General features: G+C 35.7%; 1 protein-coding gene across 2 annotated transcripts in view; it reads left to right on the top strand.

Moving 5' to 3' along the window:
• Window positions 1-8,180, top strand: part of LOC145661218 (polycystin-2-like) — a 128,621-nt gene extending 120,441 nt beyond the window's left edge. For both annotated transcript variants that reach the window (XM_081726676.1, XM_081726679.1), the window contains exons 14-15: window positions 4,597-4,697; window positions 7,395-8,180. In XM_081726676.1, coding sequence (XP_081582802.1) covers window positions 4,597-4,697; window positions 7,395-7,405 — 112 coding nt within the window. In that variant the 3' untranslated portion in view covers window positions 7,406-8,180. The remainder of the gene's footprint in view (window positions 1-4,596; window positions 4,698-7,394) is intronic.
• Window positions 8,181-19,493: the final 11,313 nt, after the last annotated feature.

The following is a 19,493-nucleotide window of genomic DNA, read 5'->3' as shown; positions in this document are numbered from 1 at the left end:
ATAAAAACAAAGTTTCATGGAATATATAAATAAGTTCTTGCTTTTTAATGTACATTAATAGGTTGAATTACATCTGATAAGTGTGAAATAGTGTTGTAAATAGAAAAAAAACCGTTCGTATTTTTTCAGAAATGTACGTTTTTTTTTTTAGAAAAAAAAACATTGCCTCTCGTTTTTTTTCTAAATTTCGTTTTTTTACAAATAGTCATTTCTAATGCATCGTACGTCTATTTAAGTATTAAATATTTTTATGTAGGTATAATCACCGTAAAATGCAACATAAATTAAACGCTAGATACTGATACGCTACAAATATTTTACAATTTACATGAATGCCATACCTATTAACAATTCGGGTTTCAGCAGTTTTCATCAATATCAACTAAGAAATAAAAGTAGAAATGAAATTTTGGTTTTTCGTGAAAGTAGGCCTTTAATAAGTACGAAAATAATGTCACGAACAGTATAAAATTCAAATAACTTGTCTAAAGGTAAAAAGTAATACTAATTTGCCTAATAGTATTTTTCTAAATGTCATATATAAATAATTTGTCGACTAGATATATATGATATGCCTGCTCTACCATATATGCAACACGTGCATTTGCGTGGAGCGGCAAGTTTGGATGGTCCGTAAAATCTGTCATAAGTATATTATTTAAATTAAATATTTCTTGTTGGAAACAGACTTCATGATGATGGTAGTTACATTTACTAAGCTGACCTTCTATTTGAATACTACATTCACAAATTATGTTTAGGTTGCATTAGTTTAAGGCCACATGGACAATGCTAAAGCCAATGGTCGAATAAATCCGAGCACAAATTGCTTGATTGTTGCCAAATGCAAGAATTCAGTTCTCGAATAGTAGTGAATATCTGTTCCATTTAGTAAGTTATCACAGTTTTGATATGACAACTAGTCTTGTTTTTGTCAGAAACAAGTTCCTTACCATTGAAGATAGAAACAAGTTTTTTAAAAAATGTTAACAAATATTGAAGGGAAATCAAGAAATAAAGATAAAAGAGCTAGTTGCACTGGAATTGCAAACTGATACATTGAGATTGAAGCTCGATAGTGAATTCTATAAAAAGGATTACCATTTTTACTCTGCAGGTGTGTTTGCTTTATCTTTCACTAACGTAATAGATTAACATTAAAAAAAAAAAAAAAAAAAGGATTGCAATTTTAGTAAGTATTTAAGCCTTTTTGAGTGCAACTGCACTTACCCTCACCTTTGTTGTTCATGCTGGAGTAGCATACTTAAAATCATGACTTTTAAGATTTGTTCTTTCTGGAGAAAGGGGGAGGCGGCAAATTATGCCATTGCATGGGGCGACAAATTGACTAGACCGGCCCTGATGACATGTATATAAAAGACATGAATATAGGATGACAATTTGAAGCAATGCAGGGTGTTTCAATATTAATATTTGGGTTTTGAAACTTTGTAGTATCTATTACAATTAACTTACAATTATAAATATTATATCAAATGAAAGAGCAACTCAAATAGTTTTGTACGCACGCATGTACATGCATTGTTTCTTCTGTCTGCCGTTAGAAAGAGCACTCAGCAAAGATATAGTCTAGAGAGCAGAAAGTTTTTTTTTTTTGTGTTTTAATAAAGACTGAATTTGTACAGTGCAACGGTCTGTGTGAAGAATATTAACGAGACGCTTGCAACTACGTCCTTATCGTTTATAGTTGCTATAGGTCTAAAGCCTACAGACTACGGTTTACGTGCCAATTTCGCAAGTGAAATATTGCTGCATAACAATAAAGATTTTCTGGATCTTGTTGCCTTCAGTGATAAATCGACATTTCACGTAAGAGCTAATGTGAACACTCATAATGTTTGTATCTGGCCATCAGCAAATCCTCAGGAGATGGTACACTTGAAACGAGACTCCCCTAAATTGAACGTGTTTTGTGCCATATGGCAGAAAGTTTATGGGCCTTTCTCGCCTATCGACTAGATGTGTGCCGTGTGACAAATGTATCTCACACTGAACACTTGTAGCAAAGACTGTTTGAGGCGCTCTTTTACTTGATGCATTGCTTATAATTGTACGTAAAATGTAATAAATACTACGAAAACTTAAAACCCCAAAATTTATTTTGAAACACCCTGCATTTCTCACCAACAGTTGGAACTAAGATGTAAAAAGGAGGGAAAATTTTCCTTTAAAGTTATTGTTTACAACAACTATATTATTATTAGTCGAGACTATAACTACTACAACAACACGAGTTAGTAGTCAAAAAAATGTAATCAAATGTATACTCGGTGTCCCAGGTAGCCAAAGTGGCACACACGGGTGTCATTTGTTTAATCCGCTCCTGTGTGGACACTAATTAAGATATCGGGATATTATTCTTGCAAAATATGGTTGGACTATAGTTTATCATATTTTTTTTTTCTTCTGGTGTCGAATTTCCTTCTCAAATTTCACCCCAGTCAAAAATTCGAGAATTTTCTAATTTCGAATTTCCTTTACTTCTTTTTTCCCTGTAGCTTCCTTCGTTGTAGAAAGACCTCCTTATACTTGCCAGGTAGATACCTCGGATGGATACCTAACTGTTGACATCAATTGGACGGGCCTGCGCGCAGTGTTGCCAATTAGGGAAATTAAAATTTTCCTAAATTTTGGGGGAAAATTAGAAATTTTGGTTTATAAATCCGTACCTATATGTCTGAGTGCAAGTCAACTTACGCCAATCGAACGTTTGTCCTTACTTAACAAACGCAAGTACAGATCGTTATAATGGGGTAATTAGGGAACGCACGAAAAATTCGTATTTAGGTTCTAACCCTTGATTTTTCTAGTTTTTCCCTACTTTTCTGTTTACAGTAATATATTTTTGGTAATTAGAAGTTTTGTTCCTTAAATATCGTCGTGTACCAATGTTTAATTTAAGATAGTTTGCGTCTGTCTGGTAGACGTGTTACCAGCTACAGAAAATTTTATTTCCAGATTTCAGGGGTAAATTTTGGAAAAATTATCTGTTTTGTCTCTATTATTTCCCTCTTGTTGGCTATATCGGACCAAACGTACCAGTATCTGGAAGTCTCGTCTTTGCTCTACAGAACGCATTATAAAGTTTCAATAGGATAATTAGGGGAAGTACAGTAGATCTTGTTCTCTAATTGGCAATATAACTGTGATTTTTTTAAAGGTAGAAGGAGATATTTTTTTTTTTTTACATGCTTACTTTATTAGATATCGTCACAATACTTGTACGATATATTAGAGGGATACCAGTACCAAAGCTTATTTTAAGATAGTTTGTGTGTGTCTGATAGTAGTGTTGCCAGCTACAGAAAATTTTAATTCCAGATTTTAGGGCAAATTTTGGAAAAAAATCCCTTTTTTATTTCTATTATTTCCTTTTTGTTGGCTACATTCGAACAAACGTACCAGTGTCTAACAGCCTCAGCCTACACAGCGCACCATAAAAAGTTTCACTAGAATAATTAGGGAAAGTACAGTTGAGGTTTATAATAAACCATGTTCTGTAAGTGGTAAGCAAATGGTGAATTTCTGAGGTAGAATGAGATTTTTTTTTAAATTTCATGTTTACTTTGTTATGATACTTGTAGGATATATTCTTGGAGTACTAAGGGCTATTTTCAAATAGTTTTCGTCTGTCTGATGGCAGTGTTTCCAGCCAAAACAATTAATTCCCGCTTTTAGGTGAAAAATTCGGAAAATTTCCCTTTTCCCCTCTATTATTACCCTCTTACTGGCTACATTGAAACAAACGTACCACTACCTGAAATCTTCCTCTTTGCCCTACAGAACGCACCATAAAAAGTTTCAATAGGATAATTAGAGAAGCTGTAGCCCCGGCATATTTGATTTGTGCTTGTGAGGCGTAAAAAGTGTCAAAATTTCATGTGTATGGCAGAATTTTTTCTTTCCCTCTTTGGATGGAAGCAAGCGACTTCAGGATTTCACTGTACCTTGTCAACACACCAAAGATTTTTTTAGGCGACTTGAACCCATATAGCAGCAGTGGTACTAGATACAAAAAATTTTGAAATTCGGTTAGGGAATTTTTTGTAAATTTTAACCCCTACATTTTCCTCAATAATTTCCCACCCATTGGCAACACTGCAATGCAACTTACACCAAAAGATAGCCACATCCATTTTCTAAAAAACAAGGCCTTAACCATATCAATCGAATGAATGGTTTTTGAGCAATAAGTCACTAACTGGAAATGTAGGAAAACGCCAAAAATGACCTGGGGCCGAAAGGAATAATCACACAATTTTGCTAGTATATAGGTGCAAAGAAACAAAAGATTTGTAAGTTAGGAGGGCTTCGACTCAAGTTCTGTTGATTATTTCAATAATCTGCGACGTGAATCAATAAATAATAGTTGCCAGAAAAAAAACAGACATTTGAAAAAAACATGAAAAAGAACGATGTTTTTTATTGAAAAAAAACTTCACAGAAAAAAAACCGTTTTTTTACAACACTAGTGTGAAATAAAGATTAAGAAAACGAAAAGTTGTCAGTTTGTTCATTGATATGTTTCTTGAAGTTCTTACGATAACGAGACAATTGTTTGTTGTTGCATTGCAGACTAGAACGTCGAGTGGATCGTATTGAACAATCACTGGTAGCTGTTGTTGGCAAAATTGATGCCGTCTTGGTCAAAATACGTGGAACTGAAAGGGAAGAAGGTAAGATGAAATAATTTTATTATTATTATTGGTAAAAAATGTTAAAGTTTTGATTTAAATAACCGGCAATAAACACCTGATTCATCAACTGTATATTAGTTAGTCTGTTCACGTTTTAGAAATAATCCTTAATTCCATATCTCTCAGTTATAAATGTGAACGTAAGAGAACTCCTATAATTGAACTGAGCATGCATTTGTGCGTCTGATTGTCTGTTCCACGGCAACACTTGTAAAATTTATTTGATTTTGAAAGAATTTGGCATGTATTTTTATTTACTTATTTATTCAGAGAAAGGCGACAACATGAAATCGAACGTGCCTGAAAAATCGTAAATACCGGTGGTTCCCATCAGCGGCAGTATCCGGTCCGCAACGCTCTAGAAAACTGTTTATCTTACTGTGGTAGAACTAGGCGGAATATGAATCAAAGAAATCGTCCAGTGCTTGAGTCACCTTGTAGAGGGCTCGGAACCATTGTCCCTCTAGATGGTTGTCTACCGAATGGAACAAATAATAGTCTCACGGTGCAATGTCCGAGGGATAAGTGAGATGCACTACCCTTCCAATGCAGATTGGATAATTGGGTCGGAGTGACATTAGCAGTATGACTCTTAGTGTTGTCATGAAACAAAATAACATTTTTGCGATTCATAAGTTGGGCTCGACTATTTTAAAATTTTCATGCATGCATTTCATTTGCTTTAAGTATACAATTTCACCGACCGTTTGGCTAATAGCAGCAATTAGAGATGCACGATCCCCAAGCAGTTTACCAAACACAGAACTTGCTAATGATTGAATAGTGGTTTTGGTTATTTGGGAGTCGTTCTATAAGTCTGGCGCTAAATTTCTTTTGGGGTTGAAATATGTCAAGAATAAAATCAGTTTACCCTCATCTTTAAAGAATAAGAATAATAATAAAATGATAAATGTCGTAAAAATTGCCCACTTTCAAGAAGTATAGCGTATATTTACTTTGGATATAAGAATCACTTTTATTGCTTGAAATTAAGATGATGATTTCACCCATTAAAAAAGTGTTTAACCATAACTTTCCTAACATCGTCACGATTTTCATAAAACATAACATGTTCATATATTCATTCCCCAGTTTAGTCCATTGTTAGAGTTTCAAGTTAAATTTCAGGGCCAATCAAGAATACTAAAAATATAAAATTTGCAACTGAAACTTACCGGAATTTTCTGTATTGTAGCTCTTTCGTGCATCTACAACGATATTTTCATATGTACACTGCAGTAATATCATTCAATTTCCACCCCTGACTGTGGCAAAAATGCAAGGAAATGATCCAGACCTACAGGGAATTCGTAAGGATCTAGGTTGTGACCAGAAGCGTACAATTTCAGTGACAATGTGTATAAAACTATGTCCGTGCTTAATTTATACCAACCACCACTATTTTCATTTAATTATTTAACAGGAAGTTTCGATGGAAGTGAAGTGTACAGTTAATTTTCTGTTTTAAAATCTGTAATATCAGCACTTGATAAAATGTATAATAAATAATAATTAATTTAAATTATGAATTGCAGTTTTCGAGATTACAGATGCACCAAACCTGTTAAAAAATAAGGCCATCTATTCTTGCTATACCAGTGAGTAATACACATCTTCAGTATGTTCAATAACGCTTCACGTTTGTTTCGATTGCAGCTTATTTTTGAAGCTATGGAGGAATGTTTAGAAACATGAGGATATAACTTACTACCACAATCTTGAGAATTATAAGAAATGAAATCTTTTGAGTTTTACGTCCCACGATTATGCCGGCTATACTAAAAAAGACGGTGATGATGAGAAATGAATGAAATAGTGGAATGAAGAAAGTGGGAGGAAACGGGAGAACCCCGAAGAAACCCACGCACACGGTGTTTGTTCAACACAAAGTTCACTTGGTGCGAGCTGGGATCGAACCAGGGACCCAATGCACCAGAGGTGAACGGTCTACCACTGAGCTACCGCGGCACCTTAAGAATTATAAGAATGGTTGTGTTTGATACCATGATACGTCAGTTAATTCCGTTGCAATAGTTTTTCTTCTGCAGAAAATTGCTTCGGCAGGAACTTAAGAAAAGCAGTTGCTTTGTGCTTTCCCGATTATGAAGTGTTTATTCATTGTTTTAAGACTGTCATATTTAACAGTAAATGAAATACCACATATTCTACCATATACATAGACTCATCATATCAACTTTTTTGTTACTGCTCTTTATATTTTTCGTTGTGGAACCTTCCTGCACGGAACGAACTTAAGTATTGCCTTTTCATTATCACTACGTAATTCTGAACCGTATGGCACAATAATTACACGCAAACTAATTTAATGAAGTTAATCTAGCGTAAAGCGTGATAGTACAGGCGCAACAATGTAGATAATTCAAACCTTGCCTTTTGTTACAGTAAAATATATATTCTTTTAAATAATTAACAACTTAGTACAGTCTCTAAGGCATAAATGGCGTAGATATTTATAAGTAATTGAATACTTGAGCCGTAGATTTAGTTGGTTGGCCTTAGACCTGTATAATACGTTTTAAACCTGGACACTTCGGGGAGCGCCTGGAGATATGCAAACCCTATTATAGATGTATACAAGAGCCGCAAGAAGAAATTGTATACTGTATACGTAGAATAACCCTTTGTAGTAATTAACATTTTCCGTATCTCTTACAGAACCATCATAAGACAAACTAGAAACACAGTCAATAGTTCTGTTAGTGACAATTCGTCCACAAAAGAAGCACAAGCAATGAAGATCGAAATCAGTTCGTTTTCTTCAGCAAGGTATAGCTTTTGTTAGAAGACATTTTATTAAGTTAAAACTTGAGATAAACATGCAATTTTCACTTGAGTGTTTATTGTCGGAATTGGAGAAAGAAGAAAGGAATTTCTTGATGTAATCTAGAAGATTGTGTTATCTGGACGTTGGAGTTACTTTACCAATGTAGTGATCTGTAAGAGTTGATGCACATGTATACTGTTCACTGTTATGATAATACGATAAAAATGATCAAATTATATTCGTGCAGTGCATTTATTTAAAAATATGTCATCATTATTTACATATTATAAGTTTTTGCATCTTAGCTTTATTTGTGGTGACTTGGATGAGTTATACATATTAAAAGTCATGGAAATAGTATAGATATAATTTATTTGATTTCTTTGAAGTACGTACTAATTGTGATAAATTTCCAAACAAAAAATGTGCAAACTAAATCTGTACAACACAACCTGATCTTCGGGAAACAGATCCCGAACACAAAACTTCGGGAAAAAACCTTGAAAACCACATGCAGGGAAACGAAATTTTTGTTGTAATAATTAGTGTAATTGATATATTTGATGTCTTAATTAGAAAGGAGGAAAATTAATGGGAGATAGCACCATTGTAATTTCGCGTTTATCTTATATTGGTTTAATACTAAATGTATGAATAAGAGAGATCGCACACACACACACATTTTATATATATATATATATGTGTGTGTGTGTGTGCGTGTGTGTGTGTTTGTGTTTGTTTTGAAATCAAGTGCAAAACCAACAAATATATGTACATATTCGTAACACAGGAAATCATAATAAGCATTTCAGTTTCCCAGTATTCATTGTACTTAAAAATCCAAGCTGTTGATATCCTACAATATTATATTTTTCTTTATGCCAGTAGAATTGTGTAGAATAATTATCTCCATATATATATTTATACTCTGTATATATTGGAAGACAGTATAGCCAAGGATTTCAATACTTGTTCAAAGTCAGTTAATAAAGACTTTAAAGAGAATTTGTTTCTTTTATTTTCTACAACGTGATTTGAGACATTCCCTTAATTAATTAATTTAAATAATCATTGATAATAAATAATAATAATCATAAATAATATTTTAAAAATCTTATTTTTATAGCTATTATCGGGAACTTCGTATTCTCTCTTCTGATCTTAATGATATCACACGAATAAATATATCGATAGGTATCTGCACAAAGCTGATATGTCCATTTTGCTTCGAAAATCAGGTTTGGACTGATATAGATAATGTCCGAAGTGTTTTTTTTTTTTTTTTTTTCATTTCTAGCACATTCCATAAAAAAGAAAAAAACCTCCAGTAAATATTCCATTAATAAAAATAAAGTTTTGCATGAACCCTTTGATTTATGAGATGCCTTGAATGTTGTGTTCTGCAAAAATTGCGGCATGGACATATCACCTTTGTCCAAATATACATCGATATTTATGTAAGCATATTACTGCATGACACTAGAAGTCATAAATATCACCGAACACACCAGTAACAACGGTCAGGGACTGCACATGTATCCTTTGTTACTATCTCACATGTATTACGAGGGGGCACGGTTGCTTAGTGGTAAAGCGCTTAGCTCTGGTGAGTCGGTCCCTGGTTTGATCCCGGCTAAGTAAGTTTGTGGTGGACAATATGGATATTCTCTGAGTACTCGTTTCCTCCCACATTCTTATTCCACCAGTTGTTCTATCATCATTCACTTGCCTTAACTATCCGTCGTCCTTAGTCGAAAAACCATAAAAGTGGGACGTTCAAGGTTCCCACATTCTGGAAAGTTAGGGAACTAAATGTGCAAGTGTAACATTCTTTTCTTTAATGTAACACTGTTTCCTCTCTGTCAGTTGTACAGATTGACATGTAAAGAGGACACAACGATACAACATTCCCATGATGCAGTGTTGCTATTTAGTGCTGAGGGAGTGAGGTAGAGAAAGTGTGTGTGTGTGAGAGAGAGGTGGAGAGGGATAATTGATCATGTAAAAGCAGAACTCAAAGTATGACTTCATCTTCGTGGACATCGGTTTTAAGACAGAAGAACTGCTGAAAGAACTGACAGCATCAGATAGAGATAAACTAGCTTTCACGCGTGAGTGTCGAAACTTTTTGCTGGGCACAATCAAGGAGATTGTGGGAAAGTAGTCCTCTGAAGTACAAACTGGTACGTGCTCTGTCAGCTTTGGACCCCAGGTTACAAAAGAACAATCCCGAATTTGCTCAGATAGGATGAAACGCATTCTATAAACTCTGCATGAGCATAACAGAATATCTGATTCTATAGCTGAGAAAGCAAAGTGTCAATTTATGTTTTTCTGTACTGATATTCAGAGGTCTCATGACCAGAGAATACGAAGAGAAAATGGGTGGCATCAGGTTAGATGACTTCTTTCAACGGTAATGTCCAAGAAACAAGAATATTCTGATTTGTGGAATGTTGTAAAAATGTTTAATTTCATCCCATGGCAATGCCTCAGTGGAGGGCGTGTTCTTAGTAGACTTATGGTACACACTTATTGTAGAAAACCAAATCGCAGATTCTCTGATAACACAGAGGCAGGTGCATGATACAATTATGTACCATGGAGGTGCAGAATCTGTTCCTGTTGATCGAAGAATGCTTCTCTCAGTTCGTTCAGCTCGGAGACGCTATGATGAATCCTTAAACACAAACGAATGAAAAGTGCAGAGGAAAGTAAAATCAAAGACGTAGAAGAAACAAATGAAATTATATTATAAACAAAAACAGGACGCTCTCGTAGAACAAATTCAAGAACTGAAAGCAAAACAAAATTCTGTTGAAAAAAAAAATGTAAATGTGAGGATTAACAAGTGAGTGATAGTTGGCCACGGTGGCTAAGTGGTAAATCGTTCACGTCTGGTTCATGGGATCCTTGATTCGATACCAGTTCGCTGGTGAACTTTGTGGTATACAAGCACTATGTGCGTGGGTTTTCTCGGAGTTCTCCCGTTTCCATCCACTTTCATCATTCCACCATTTCATTCATTTTTCATCATCACCGTCTCCTTTAGCCTAGACGGCAGATTTCATTTCATTACATTTTAGGACTGATAGTAATAGGTCTCAGGGAAAGTTGGAATATATTCTTGACTGCATGTTATGTTGCTTTTTATTGTTTTTTCAAACAAAAAAAGTCTAATTTGCAATGTCAAAGTATGTGGTACTGTATCATACATACAGGGTTATTCGAAAAGAAAGAATAGATTTCAAACATTTATTTCTTCCAAACTACAAAAGATAGAAACATGATTCGAACGTTACTTGATTAAGAAAAGTTTACAATTTAAACAGCCCGGATAGAAGTTCCAATCACGGCCGCAATGGCGCTGTTGTTTGTCTGTAGTGAAATGGCGGCGTCACCACAGGAGAAGACTTTTTGTATGCTACAATTGGCAAAACTTGAGTCCATTGTTGCAGTTCAGCGAGCATTTCGCCGTCAATTTAATAAACCGCCGCCGCATCATAAGCAAATTTACGAGTGGCATCGAAAATTCGTAGAAGATGGTTGCATCTGCAAAGGAAAAAGCACGGGACGTCCACGCACATCGAACGAGAATGTCGAGCGTATTCGTACACTTGACGAAAGGAGCCCAAAGAAATCCACATCACGAGCAAGCAAAGAACTTAACATTCCTCAACCAACGGTATGGCGAGTTCTAAAACATCATTTGCACATGAAGCCATACAAACTGCAATTATTGCAAGCATTGCATTCTGATGACCACAACAAAAGGTACGAATTTTGCATTAGCATGTTAGATGATATGGAAGAAGACAATTTTGCTCAACGATTAATTTTTTCCGATGAATCCACTTTTCATCTTTCTGGTAAAGTTAATCGCCATAACGTTAGAATTTGGGCAAGTGAAAATCCTGCGGCAGGTATTCAACATGAAAGAGATTCACCAAAGATGAACGTCTTCTGTGCGATATCTGTAACCAAAGTTTATGGGCCTTTCTTCTTCATGGAGAAAACTGTGACAGGATTAACCTATCTAGACATGCTTCAAAACTGGTTATTTCCCCAACTTGAAGATGATTTCATCTTCATGCAAGATTGTGCCCCGCCTCATTTCTCTAACTACGTTCGACGTTACTTGAATCACACCATTCCAGGACTTTGGATTGGAAGAGGAAGAGCAGAAGATCAACTTTATCGCCGGTGGCCTCCCAAGTTTCCAGATCTCACTCCGTGTGATTTTTATCTATGGGGTTACGTAAAAGACCGTATTTTTATCCCTTCTATGCCTGACACTCTTGAAGGTCTACGACATCGAATTGTTGAAGCTGTGAATTCCATAACTAGAGACCAGCTGATTCGTGTGTGGCAAGAAATGAGCCACCGTTTTGACATTTGTCGTGTAACACACGGTGCTCATATTTAATGCACACCATAATTACTAACAATAAATTGTAAACTTTTCTTAATCAAGTAATGTTCGAATAATGTTTCTATCTTTTGTAGTTTGGAAGAAATAAATGTTTGAAATCTGTTCTTTCTTTTTGAATAACCCTGTATGTTATTTTTATATACTTACATGATAAATTTTGTGTAAATAACAATTACTCATATTAAACATAACAAATATGTAAATGATGATTCAAGGAGTGTGTTGGACAGGTATGGGATGGAGTAGGCCGTTAAAAAAGTCGAATGATAGAACTTGTCCCATATCTTTCTACTCAAGACTTTTATTCCCCTGACAGAATTTATGCCAGGGAAAATCAAGGAAATCGATCTTCACTTTTTTTGTGGGAACCCTGGACGTTATACTGAAAGATTTCATTTTCTCACATATTACGTGTTGAAATAAAAGGATGGGTCATGACAACTAAAAGAGACTATGTGTACAATAGATCCAATCACGTTCGTTTTTCATTCTATCTATTTCAGATACGCGATTTGAAAGTCCCGTAGCTCCGAAAGTAATTAAGATAACTGTCCGATTGAAAACTTGGCAGTTAGAGAATGAAATCAGCTTTATAAAGATAACACGAATTTACTTATACTTTGTTGCTTCGTGGGTGAGCAACATCGAAAACTTTATATTCTTCATTGAAATTCCGGTATTCAAATTTACAATACCGAAAATAATAGAATAGGAAATCAACATACTCGTCCATAACGTGCAACATGGTACAGTAATAAGTGTGCAAAATTGAATCATGAGGAACGAAGATACACTAGTCAAGGAAAGTAATACGCCAAAAATTTGCAATTCTCAGATTAATTATATTTGAAACCAACAGATGGAAGTGCCACGAAGTCGCAGTTACTCCTCGTGAAAGAAGAGAGAACATAAAGATGTAGCAATAATGGTATAGCTTACAGGTGGAAGCAAGTGTTCCTAAAAACCACAGCTCTTGTATACCACGTAACGGAGGAAAATGTTACTTCACGTGAGACATTAAATTCCCACAAAACAGTAGATGTTCCGGCTCTTAAGACACAAACGAGTGCCAGAAGAGTCAATAATTTGTCAGTAAGTTTGTGTGATTAGAGTGTACAGGGTGGTCCAAAAGTGTGGAAACACCCAAATAAAATCCAAACCGTTCAAAATTGGGGGGAAAAAATGATAACAGACGAGGGGTAAAATCTTTTGAGACATATGGCATCATCGGGAAATGGTGGGAACTTTTTTAAATGGGAATCCTATCGTGTGGTACATCAAATAGGACTGAAAATTTTCCAGGAATTAGTGGTGAAATGTTTTTGGCTCTACGACCAACCATTGCGTCCTCCGTCAGAAGTTAGACAGCTGACTCAGTTTTAGAATTCTACTCGTGTTTTCGTCAATTATTATGATTATTAACTTATCACACAAGTTCATAAACCATTAAAGGAACGACACAAATTACAACTCGTCTTAGTCACAAGAAGCATTTATTCAAGATGTCACCTCATCTTCCTATCTAGAAGAAGGGTAAAACAAAATTCATTTTTGCTACCAGCTAACAAATATTTATACTCTATTTCGTGTTGATATAAAATGATAGTTCTATTTGTAAATTCATAAACGTAATAATATTATGTTCATGTGTAAACCTCAGACGTATCTGACATCTCTCTCCTCTATTTCTATCAATAGCTTCGACTATGTGACTTTTTTTTTTTCCTTTTTTGTCGTTCTAAAAATTTAAAAAAAAAAAAGATTGTTCATGTCGAAAACTGAACTTGTGACTTTAAGATCTATAGTGTAGAGCGTTGCCAACGATAACACACTGGGCATTGTTTTTAAAAAGACCGATAGACGCTATTCACTAGTACATTGTCCATGGTTTGGACTGCAAGAAATGAAAATATTTTTCACGCTAATGTGCCTGCCGAAGTGAAATGTGTTTCTACACAATTTGCTTTTCTCGTATGATTGGATATTTATATATATATATATATCCATTGTGGTAAAGAAAAAAAAAAAACATACCGCTTAACCCTAGAACGTCGGGCTGGGTTTGTGAGACCCATCCACTTATATTTTAAATAAAATTTTCAACTTAAAGTTAGAGGATTGAGTTGTAACTTCGTATACCTTCCTGAAACGCCTGATAAAAGACGTTAGACGTTAGTGTCGCGAACCAGTTTGATTTATTGTTAGGTTGCCTTTAGTAGAGCTCTGAACCTCGCGTGGGTCCATCAGACCCAGCCCGACCGTTCACGTAACTTTTTTTTTTGCTAGTGCCAAGAATCTTGTAAGAAGTTTACTTTTTCATTGTGATTATATATTCGACATTTGTGTGTGTGTGTGTATAAAAACAACATTTCAGTTGGTATTTTGATCAAATTTAGAACATAAAGAACGTGAAACAGTTTCTGTGGGTGAAATTCATAGAATGTTATATGATGATCAAAGTGAACTGGATGATTCCAATGCTGATCCTGATTTTGAATTGTTTAGTGACCATGATAGTTGCATAATGGTGGTGAAATTGACTTAGAAAACGGTGAAAAGAAGAAACCTAGCATAATACCATATTACAACAAAACCAATGCTGATGCTATTTGTGGTGAATATACAGTCGCAAGAAGAACCAGGTGTTGGCCACTCTGTCTTTTTTCGCAGTCATGAATATTGCCACACTGAATGGCTATCTCACTCTAAGAGCAAACCAAATAAAAATGGCAAGACGGAATTACCTCAAGAAGCTAGGGAAATCTCTGGCAAGGCCCTAGATGATACAGCGCTCAACGCAATCAAATCTCTTACGTGAAACTAGGCTTCCTGTAGCAAGATTTTCTGACATCCAGGTGAACAGACCAGCTTCTCCGTAGACAGTAAAGAGGGGAAGATTCCACAAATACAAAGACAGCAAAACTAAATACTACTACACAATTTGTAAAGCATGGCTCTATTTGAGCCACACGAAAATCGTAAAAAACTTAACTTATGAAATTCAGTACATTTCAACATAAGTGTTTCCTTAGGCTATGTTAAATAAACTTACAAGTGTCCTTTACAATATTACTTATCTATATCATTATTCGAGCAAGTATTCTTTATTTTTTTTAGACTCTTCTAGAAAAACTCATATAATTTACTAAAAAATATCTAAACAATTATATTTTTTTAAAGTAAGCAAAAACATCAGTTTTGAGCTGAAATGCTTTTTTCTGTTTGAGAAATACCTCTAATTACATAAAAATATGTTTTTATTTAAAAAATATTTACAAATTAATTATGCAGTTTTATTTTCTTGAGTCTCTCAGACCCAGCCCGACCGTTTATGAAACTTTTTCCGCCCGACCGTTGTAGGGTTAAGCTAGAATTGATCGGAGAATCCCACAATCTCGAATCCACGTTGTTATCATTACACCACGTAGACACTGCGTATAACGGAAAGGATACATTTAGTGATTTTTCAAGAGAGGCAAAACACTTTTCGCCCAATCTCTTTCCTTGCTTCGTTTCTATTATGTTTTTCATACCATGCATGAAAACTCAAATACATTTTTCGCTGCAGTGTCCGGGAATACTGTTCAGATCCCGGAACTGACCAGAAAATAGGAATCTATTGGCAAAATGATATGGGGTTACGTGTAGTATTTTATCTTCATACCTTCGATAGCAGTAAGACGATAGTATCCCGCGAAAGACATGCATTTAATTGTTTGACAGATAGTACTTATAGCTTACAGAGATGTTAAAAATGATAGCTCGCGGCGTCGATGCAATAGGCGCGTAGGAAGCTTTGTCGCACACGCTCAAACATCCCTGTAGTCGTTCCTATGATGTCATTGGCAGCAAGAATTCATACTAGAATTTCCTCTTTGCTCTCCACAAGACATTCTTAGATAAAGGTTTAAGATAATCCCACAAGAATATATAAGGTGGGGTTAGATCTGGTGAATGAGCTGGGCTGGAAACAGTACCCAGTTCTCTGATCCACCTATCTGGAAAGTTTGATCGAGATACGCATAAGGAAAGCAGTAAAGTGAGCTGGCGCCCCGCCATGTTGAACCACATATGCTGATGAACTCCAAGTGGGGCATCTGCTAATAATTCTGGAAACCCATGCTACAGAAATACCGCGTACACTGATGCAGTTAAGCGGAGAGGAAGATAATAGGGGCCTATTACGTAGTCGCCAACGATGCCTGCCCACATGTTTACTCAAAGGTATGTTGATGGTCCTTGACAATTGTCACGTAAAAGTTTTCATTGGCCCACATGTGACTATTCCGACTATTAAATATACTTTCTCTAGTAAACCAGGCTGAAAAGTACAGAGGCAAGAAACTGAAGATCGGCCACACAGCACTGCACTAGTCATTCACAAAACACGACACGAGAGTTGAAGTCAGCTTGACTCAGATTTCGTACTCGATGGTGGGGATGCAACTGCTCTTCAAGTAGTACTTTCCACGTAGTACTGTATGCCACACCCATTTCATATGCTATTGTCTTCGTGCTTGTCGAAGGCTGTTCGCAAACGCTGGAATAGGCGCACAAATGTGAAATGCTTCTGATGTCTGCTTTATGGAAATCTTTCACTATATAACCTAGCCGCTTCATGACCATTTCTATTAGTCTTTCAGTAGGTACACCATATCTGTAAGCTCGTCAGCCGTAAACTCCATTACATTGCTAAAGTATTTACTATCACAGAAACGACACATAGAATAACTGCACTACATCAGTCTGTCAACACTAATCAGACGACTGCTAAGAAACCTTCGCAATTGCATGAAACGAAACACCTCATAGGCGAATGATACCTGATACGGTAGGCAAGTGATCCCTATGAAGTACACTGTTGTAGTAGAGGGCATGATTCAGCAGCGAATTTTCCATGGAACATACGGAATAGATTTTAAAACCTATATTTTCAGAGAAGTTTATTTGCTGCCTTACTGCAAGTAAGTTCCATGTCATCCACTCTACAAGAGTGCAACGCCATTCGGATTAACATCCAATTACTGTCGGTGGTGAGAGAGATGTTTTCTTCCGAACGAAACCAATCAGACACGAACATAGCGAGAAAGCAAAGGAAACTGTGCATTTGGCCTGTTCCTATCAATGTATTGGGCATAGTTCATTTTGTAAATGTAATTTTAATTTCATAAGGAATGAATTAATTTGTTGATCCTTTTGTATAAAGTTACATGTAATACTGTATGAATTTTTTGATAAAAATCGGGAAGACTTAGATTTCCATACTGCTAGTTAAACCTGTGCAAATAAAATGACAACGCAATAGGTAAGTGGTGGCTGTTCCAGATTCACTAATTTTAAATTTTCGTCTTGCACAGAAATGAACCAGCCAGTGTATGATGGATTATGTGAAATTGTGTTCTTTTAATTCACTGAATTGTATGTTAATGTACGGTTATTTTAAATGACAGATCTACTCCTCACCTTACAGAATTCAAAACGAAAATAAAATCTTACCTAGGCATTTCTAATGTAGTAACTATAATACCACAAAACTGTTAACTGAGTATCACTAATTGATCATTTTCAACGAACTTAAAAAGTTCGTTACTTGAATTCCTTATGTCTGCGTGTATGTTTGCGATTTTTTTTTCTATTTGCCTCCATTGGATAGAGCATCAAAAACTATCTGAGAAAGTGATGGAATTTTTCACGTCACTCGTGCTGTTCCAGAGATATTGGCCAAAAAGGTTCCGATTTCGGGAGATTTAAGGAGCCATATCCCGGGAACCGTAAGTCATAGAGAGATCATATTGGGTTGATCAATACCTAAGTGGTGGTGAACATTTTGGTAGCAAATATTAACCGGTGGCCACTGGCCAACTGGCGACCGTTCCCCAGATATTCCCGACGTCTTTGGCTGCACCAAGATGAACTTTTCTCAACTTAACTTTGGCCCTTTGTGCCATGCGCAGACCAACCTTCTTTTATGGATGACAACTATTTCGTTCCTTCTCAGGAAATTCTTTAGTTACCACGCATGCCCAACCTTTAAGAGTCTGGTGCAATTTTTGTGCTCGTTAGGTTTTCTACCGGTCACCTAGATTTGTTTCGAGGGCAAACCTTTCCGAGCCCTTTATAAGCTGCTGTTTTGGGCTCTATCAACACCTTGCGCTCAAGGGGGTCAGTCTTGGATACCGTGCACATAGTGGGAGTACGCAATCGCCTAGGCACGACTGACCAATTGGACATTCTCCCTGCTCTTGGATCCCCCAAGGTCGTACTATCTAGACGGAGTTCACAATATCTTAAAGCCCAGGGCTCCGAGCTTGATTCTTGGTAAATTCTAGCCGTCACTCTGCCCGACTTCGTAGCGAAGTCATCCTATCTTATTCTCTTGGCTAACTTGACACTCGATTTAATAGCAGTTATTGATTCAATAATTGTGCGTCGTGCGTTATTGACGCAATAATTATTGAATCAATAACTGGTATTGGTATTGAAAAACTAAGTCTTTTTAAGTTCGTTCTGGCAATGCTCTTCGAACATTCTCAATTAGTGTATATTAGTCATGTTTATTTTGTTACTGGAAAGGTGTTTGGAATGTCTCAGAATCCACTGGCCATTCTTATGTAAATAGTGGATGTCATGAATATTCCCAAAACCATTTCCATCTAAGTACTGTATAAAAATATTCGATTTCACAAGGATAGACAGTCAAGTACACGATCAATATCGCTATGAGATAGTTAAAAATAGTGAAAATGTAAAAACGAACAGAAAAGAGAATCTCTGATTAGTGCCAGAGGTTTTCTTTAGCAAAGCAGGGGTTGGAACATAGAAGACATAGAGAGGGTAGCAAGTCAGTTAAGTAGAGCAACTACATTGAACTACTGAATTTGATTGTAAGATATGATCAGAGCGTTGCAAAAGCATTTGGTAAAAGCAAGTACGTTTGCCAGAACTTCCGGTAGATTTCAAAATGTCCTTGCAGGCGTATACAGGATGTCTACTGATACTGGAAATACTTGCATTATACTGGAATTTAATTTTGATACTGGAAATATACTGGAAATTTGATCCACATACTGGAAAAATCATGAAACTGATAATTTGTCAAAAAATACTTTTTTGTAATTGTTTTAATCGTCTTAGAAACAATTTTATATCGATTGAGATTGTAAATTTTTCCAAAGCAAGAGTTGTATACATTTTGTAATTAGATATTTAAAGCAATTGGTGGAGTGGAGAGCTGTGAGGGGAGTTGGGAGGCTTTTTAAAAAATATTAAAAATCATTGTATTTCAAAAAATCAAGGTTAACTAAATTTATTAAAAATAAAATATTCTTTTGATGGCAAAACAATTACAAACCTGAAATCATCAAGTGTGATTATTCCTAAAGAACTTTAAAAAAATCATTGTATTAGGTACAAGAATTTTGCTGATAGTTATACTGAATATACTGGAATTTTGAAAATGAAAATGAAATGAAATGAAATCTTTGAGTTTTACGTCCCACGGTTATGCCGGTTAGGCTAAAGGAGACGGCGATGATGAGTAATGAATGAAATGGTGGAA

The sequence above is a fragment of the Thermobia domestica genome, chromosome 1 (genome assembly GCF_964235325.1).
Source record: "Thermobia domestica chromosome 1, izTheDome1.hap1.1, whole genome shotgun sequence".
NCBI lineage: Eukaryota > Metazoa > Arthropoda > Insecta > Zygentoma > Lepismatidae > Thermobia > Thermobia domestica.
The sequence above is the reverse complement of the archived record's forward strand: the minus strand, read 5'-3'. Positions and strand labels throughout refer to the sequence as shown.